This window comes from Pocillopora verrucosa, chromosome 6, assembly GCF_036669915.1.
Source record: "Pocillopora verrucosa isolate sample1 chromosome 6, ASM3666991v2, whole genome shotgun sequence".
Classification (NCBI taxonomy): domain Eukaryota; kingdom Metazoa; phylum Cnidaria; class Anthozoa; order Scleractinia; family Pocilloporidae; genus Pocillopora; species Pocillopora verrucosa.
The window spans coordinates 22372313-22379159 of record NC_089317.1 but is presented as its reverse complement, the minus strand read 5'-3'; the positions used below and the strand labels follow the sequence as shown (position 1 = coordinate 22379159).

The following is a 6847-nucleotide window of genomic DNA, read 5'->3' as shown; positions in this document are numbered from 1 at the left end:
ATAATGCGCGCCCGTGTATAATACGCACCCTAATTTTTTACCTCTTTTGTTTAAAAAAAAGATTTCAAGACATACACCAAGATTTAAAACTTCCGTTTTTCCATTTAACAAGAGCTGGTAATTCATTAATAATATGTTTAAAACAATTTCTAACTAGTTGCTACTACAAATATCGCACTCACCGAGCACTTATTTACAAGCCTTTCTATTCAATAACGGTCAAACGTTTTACAAATGTTGTAACTTGAGGTCCTTTTTAATATACCTAAATTCACAACTTGAGTTATTATCATAACAGCAATTCATACGCATTATTTCTACTCACAGCACTGCTGGTAGTTTGAATATCATCACTGCATTGCGTACAATTTAAGTAAAATGTTCGGTGTCCATAAACAACGAAACCTTCAAATTCCGACTCGCAGTCTGATTCAAATAGGTTTTCGATGACTGAATCATCAAGTTCATCAGTGATCTCGGTTGAATTGTAAACCAATTCATCTTGTGATCCATCCGAATTTTTTGAGATCCCACACTTCGGGAAAGAGGCAGCGATCATTTCTGACGGAATAGCTTTCCACGCTTGCGAAATCCACGAACAGATCAGTTCCTCTGAAGCCTTCCAGTGGCGGTAAATTCGTGAATTTGGGGTGGTTCTTTCCAGTGATTTATCTTGATTTATCTTGGAAACCCCACGTACTGTCTGTTGTTGCAAGATCGAACAGATTATTGGGCTTACTCAAGCGGACATTTGGATCTCACTCTAAGGCTCTATTTACTGGTTATAGATCCTGATCCGTCCAATACTCGAGTACGCCTGTCAAGCGTGAAATCCCCACCAAGCATATCTGATTGAAAAACTTGAATGCGTGCAAAGGAACGTTACAAGATGGATCATTGGTAAAGAAACTCCGTATGAAGACCGACTGAAATCCTTGAAACTAGCGACACTAGTTCAGCGCAGAGAGTTTCTTAGTTTGGTTCAGCTTTTTAAGTTCATTAAAGGACACTCTTCTGTAAACACTAATAATAACATATCCTTCAGTAACAGGCAATCAAGAAAAAGTCATCAGTTTAAACTATATAAACCATTTTGCCGTACAGATTTCTTTAAGTACTCTTTTTGGCACAGATGTATCGACCCATGGAACAGTTTACCGTCATCAGCAGTTGAACTTGACTCAATGAATGCTTTTAAGAAAGCTCTTAAATCAACATTATTTAACTAGGCCTATAATTACAAAATTAAATTATTCTATGTATTATACAATATCTAATTATAATTTTAAACAAAATTTTTATCTTAGATATGTCTTCTTTATTTAGATTTTATATTTATATAGATATATGCTTGTATATAAAACGTTTAAGTATGTATATGTATATTGCATAGTATTAAATTTTTATATCTGGGGTATAGTTTACAATGAGGATTAAGTTCCTCCCTTCTATAACCCTTTTTTAATAATAATATGTTATATGTTATTATTTAAACAAAGTTGTTATATATAACACTAGTTTAGAAGGAAATGTGTGGCAGCTAAAAAGGAGAAATAACAGTCACATCTTGGGAGTTCAACAGTTCACAGCAGAGTAGATACTCTTAAATGATTTTCTCTTGGATCAAATCTTTTCAGACGTCAGCAAGGTTCAGTCCCATACCTGATAGAGGTTGGAGGTTCTTCATATACAGGATCGTTTGGTTACCTGACAGCATTTCAAGAAATGATGGACCAAGTGAGTTAATTATTTCAATCAGACCATGATCCAAATGCTTAACAAATTCTCCTCATTTGTGGACTTTAATCTATAAGCTTGTAACCAGGGCTAGTAACCCAAAGTTGAGTATTAGTTTTTGTGTGAAGAGGATTTTATTCGTCATTCAGTTTCACTAATTAATCAGGAAGGTACACTGCAGTCATAGGCCTTTCTACTGATCAACAAGTTGATGGGCAAAAAGCTTTTTCATTTCCTTAAAATGGTTCCTGTTGTTCATAGCTCTCAATATTTTACAGAATTTAGGCATGTATCACCCCCCAGTCAAATTCAAAATTTAAAGGTCATTAAACCCTTTACTCCCTGGTACTGATTAACATTCAACTTCGCCTTGAAAGCCAATTGATTGAGAAGCTGAAATGCTTGAGGAAGTCTGCAGCTGAAGCTATTGTTATGTAGCAATGAATCTTTAATCAATATAACGTGGTTGTTTGTAAACTCATCTTACCAATAGTTTGATAGCTGGAAGTGAACGCATTTTCTCATCCTTTAAAGAATCTGCTGGAAGATTTTGATGATATTGTAATGACAGCTGCCAGTGGAGGATCTGCAGCAGGAATTTCCATTGCTAATTATCTGACAGGTTCAAAACTCAAGTGAGCTGTGAATTTTCTCATGAAAGATTTAAACTTGTAGCTGCTATAGTATTCATCAGAATTGTTGAAGAAGAATAGTATTCATATGAAGTTTTTTCAGAGAGTGCACTCCCATCATAGACTAGTAAAACATGAAAATATTTCCTCTATATCATAAGTGTGTTGGTTTTTAGCCCTATGATTCAAGGGCACCCAAACTTGTGTACCAAATCAATTCTGAAATTAATCAAGCCTACCATAATATGTAAATTAATTAGAGTGTTCATGTACATACCGGTTAAGAACGGTGAATATGACAAGGAGGATAATGATAGTGATGGTGTGATGATATGGTGATATCAAAATCCTTCAGCATTATTATCCTACTGATACTGTCCATGGGAGTTCTACACGTTGCTGCTCTGTGATCCACCAGACTATAATTTGCTTAACTTTGCTTTTCCCATGTAAATGTAGATGCCATGCAGTAAACGTAAGTGATGACGATGCATGTGTTTACAGCAAGATAAATGAAGAACTTCAAGCAGCTGGGCTCTCTGTGCAAGCAGAAGAAATAATTGATGTCATTGGCGGACATCATTTGCCAGGATATGAAAGACCCTCACAAGAAGATCTAGGTAATTACTCGTCCTCTTTAATGTACCATTGTTAAAGAAGAAGCGATTACCACGAAACCTTGATCTCCTCTATTCCAATCCAGCTCCCTTAACATTGACTCCAGATCATGGCCAGCCTAAAAGGCCAACTTCGAATGGCCAGGGAATCTACCTGGTTCAAAACTTTGGCCATGTTAAAGTACTCTGTACATTGTTAATCGTACTATTTCAGTGCAATACCGTTGTGCCATTATCACAAAGTAACTTATATTTTCAATTTCCTATATTTCATTTTTTGTAAAATGCAATATTTAAAAACTTTTCTTGCAGAATACATTTTAGAGATTTCCAGTTCTACCGGAGTGTTGATTGACCCAGTGTACAACATAAAGACAGTCAGAGGAATGCTGGCTGAAATGACCAACAATCCCAAGAGATTTCAAGGAAATAGGATACTCTACATTCATACTGGTATGAGACATTTTTTATGAGTTTGATGATAGCCCTAAACAGTCTTAACAGATTGCACCTGTAGTGAGACTTAATACAGATGCCCATGAATGATTGCCAGAACCTCTCAAGATTCCTGGAGCATGAAATAACTACTTGAGGAGTTATTTTCTCTTATTCTGGATGGGCTGCAATAACAGGTTTCCCCACTGCCTTCCCTCCTTCCCTTCCAGATCCCTTGATCAGATTCCCTTGACAATTTGCCTGTTTCAATTTCCAATGATGAGTACCTCAATAGAAGGGACATTTTTGTAGTGGAGGCGCTAGTTGGAGCTAACCGTAACGTTAATGGGAATGGATTGGTCAACGACAAACCATATTTATAATGGTAATAGGACCGAGTGGACTCCTGTTTGGAGTGTAATCGCACGAAGCGGGAATCCGATTTGTTAATCACGAGTATTATTACAGACAGAATTGGACGAGGTGAAGTCCTGTTACCAGTTAATAAAAACTATGACATAAATTTGAGAAAGAAACTAGACATCAGGTAAAGTTTTTCATAAAAAACAGTTAACACGGCGAAATGCGAGACAACAGCGCGCGCACATGATGCTTTCTGTCTACTTACACAGACATGACGTGTTAACTGTTCTTATAACTGTCCAATTACAAGCATAACGCGTAGACTGCCCTATTCGTGCTCTAGTCAACCGTTACAATTTCCTCAAATGTGATCGGTGCATTAGCTGCTTTATTTTTCACTAATTATTCTGTACAGTTGTAATCGGACAGTTAAAGCCGCCAATTATACTAAGTCCATTCAGCTAAATCCACCAATAATAGAATTGATCACAACAACCATAGCAGCAACCACTAATCCTAAAAAAGACAGGGGAATTTTACTTTAGACATTGTCTCTACCGGAGATGTTCGTCCTAACTGTATTTTGTTCTTTTCGGAAATTGCAACAGTTATGATTAACCGGGTAACAGGACTTTATGTCGTCCAATTCTATTTGACTCCCGCTTCGTGCTCGTCCGATTTTGGTAGTCACTCCGAATCGGAATCCACTCGGTCCTATTACCATTTAACAATTGGTTGACTCATAAGTCAGCGTGCGTTCATCGAGATATGAAGCACGCGGGAAGTTTGGAGAGCACGAAAGATGCGTAAGTAACTCTAGTTTGTTGGGTGCTCTCCAAACTTCCCAAGTGCTTCATATCTCGAAGAACGCACGCTGACGTATGAACCAATTGTTTTATAACATTTTCAACCCACTTACTGTCGTGACCATCTTTTCTTTCGTTCAAGGTAAGGGTTTTCAACCGAAGTCGAAGGCTGAGGCTGATAACCCCTACGTCAACCTTGATTATTCTGAATATCACAAAAACCTCATCCAATAATTGTTTATAAATCGGGCTGGTGAAAACCAATCACGCTCGAAATTTTGTTCTAGTTTTGATTAACAAATTAATTGACTGGGGTAATCTGTCGTATTACTATTTTCAATTATGTTTTTTTTTGTTCTTTAATAAGGTGGATGTTTTGGTTTATTTAATGGAGGAGTTGAATCTTTACTGACAAGTTCACGAGGCACACAATGTATCAATGAGATTCTGTCCTGGAGAGACATTAACGACCCTCTGCCGATCTGATTGTAATTAATCAAAGAAGCTTTAAGTCATGATATATGGTTTTTATTGGATATAATTTGTAGTGAATTTCATTCCTAGTTAAGAGTAACTATTTTTAGGCCGATAATAATGTAAGAAACATTGTTTAGGTTCATTGTCAGGCTCGCATCATTTATACCATTATTAAGTTAAAGCGTGTTTTTTTGCGCTCCTTAACTCACAAGTTACACGCCAAACAACTTACATTCAATCACGTACCATGGAAACAACGTCCAAAGTCCAATCAGAACATACCCAATCGTGGCACTACATGAACATTAGGCAATTTTTCATGTGCTTGGATTGTATTCCAGCAATTAAATTCTATCTTGTCAAATTAGACTTCGCTCCATCCTTGTAAACAGCCTGCATTTAGTCACGTATTCGAACCGCAGTGCACCGACCACTGGAGCCCGGAGCCCAGTGCACTGACCACTGGACTATTGGACAAAGCCGTGGCGTTGGCGTACCTGCGGTACAGTTGATCACGCATGTTAAAAGTATCACCTTGTACGGTCGTACGGTCGTGTTAAATGATAAAATTACAATTATAGTTAATCTACAATATCGTAAGGGTTTCCTGTATTGGTGTTGAAAAGAAAAGGAATGGAAATATTATTTTATTCTAAGTCATTTAATGTAAATTATAAAAAGGGCAGGTTGATTACTTCGTACTCCTTCTTGGTGGTCTTATCTTAAGGGTCGAGTTTGATCACGTTCTTCTTGTGAGTTTGGCCACGTTCTCCTAGTGAGTCTAATTACGTTTTCTTCGTTGTGATCGTGAAGTTGACATGGAACTCGTGATAAGCCATGTTCTTAAATAAGTTAATTTGTTAGTCCAGGAAGAGTAAATCTCCCTGGTAATAGGTCGCGTTCGACACCGTCGTGTTCCCAGAGGTAATTTAAGGGTAAACAGGTGATGCCCCTCATGTTTCGCAACAAGAAGCGATTTGGAGGCGGTACTTGTGAGCGCCTTTCTTCTTTAACTCTTGTGACCAAGATGTTGTTATGTAACAATCTTTAAAGGTGATTTTCTCTTAAGATACACTTTCAGGTATAAATAATACTCAACACCAAGGTTATTTGTAATTTTTATATTGTCGATCTCGTTTCTGTTCTGGCCGATCTCAACCGTAAGGATATGAAAATTAGGGAAGAAATTGATTTTGTAACTGCGTAGACAACCCTAAGGTGCTTACTCAGTATGTGGGAACTATAATACGTAGTCAAGCGTGATTCGCTAGTTGAGATGGTACAATGACGACACAAAAAGATTGACGGCTTAGAAATGTCATTCGCAGTGTCACCTATATAAGTGGAGACTCTAGTTTTCCCTGATATATTGAAGCTAGTCCCCATTGTAACAACTTGACAAGAAAAGTAATAAAGAAGGATCAACCAAACCACAAACGAGTGTTAGAGAAATTAATTCTAACAGTCGTACATCCAAATTTTTTCGGCTTGATGGGTTACTACTATTTTGTATAATTATGGGGCTACGCTCTGCTAGCCCCGCTATTATCCTTCTTATTATTATTCGAGATCGCAATATATCTTTGGTTAGGATCTATTGGAGATACAACAGAGTTTCAAATGCTTTCATAGTAAAATTACGTGAAATTATATATTTCAGGCAGCTAATTGTAGACGAAAATTTTTATTTTCCGTCTGTTAGAGGAACAGCAGTAAGCGTAGTCTCTTTCGCAACCGTTATTCGGTCTTATCGCGCAACGAGCTCTCTCTCCAACGGGGA

General features: G+C 37.3%; 1 protein-coding gene across 1 annotated transcript in view; it reads left to right on the top strand.

Moving 5' to 3' along the window:
• LOC131783562 (uncharacterized) overlaps positions 1–6604 on the top strand; it is a 16520-nt gene extending 9916 nt beyond the window's left edge. The window contains exons 5-9 of the mRNA XM_066168832.1: positions 1638–1737; positions 2272–2372; positions 2829–2989; positions 3299–3439; positions 4958–6604. Coding sequence (XP_066024929.1) covers positions 1638–1737; positions 2272–2372; positions 2829–2989; positions 3299–3439; positions 4958–5076 — 622 coding nt within the window. The 3' untranslated portion in view covers positions 5077–6604. The remainder of the gene's footprint in view (positions 1–1637; positions 1738–2271; positions 2373–2828; positions 2990–3298; positions 3440–4957) is intronic.
• The last annotated feature ends 243 nt before the right edge of the window (positions 6605–6847 follow it).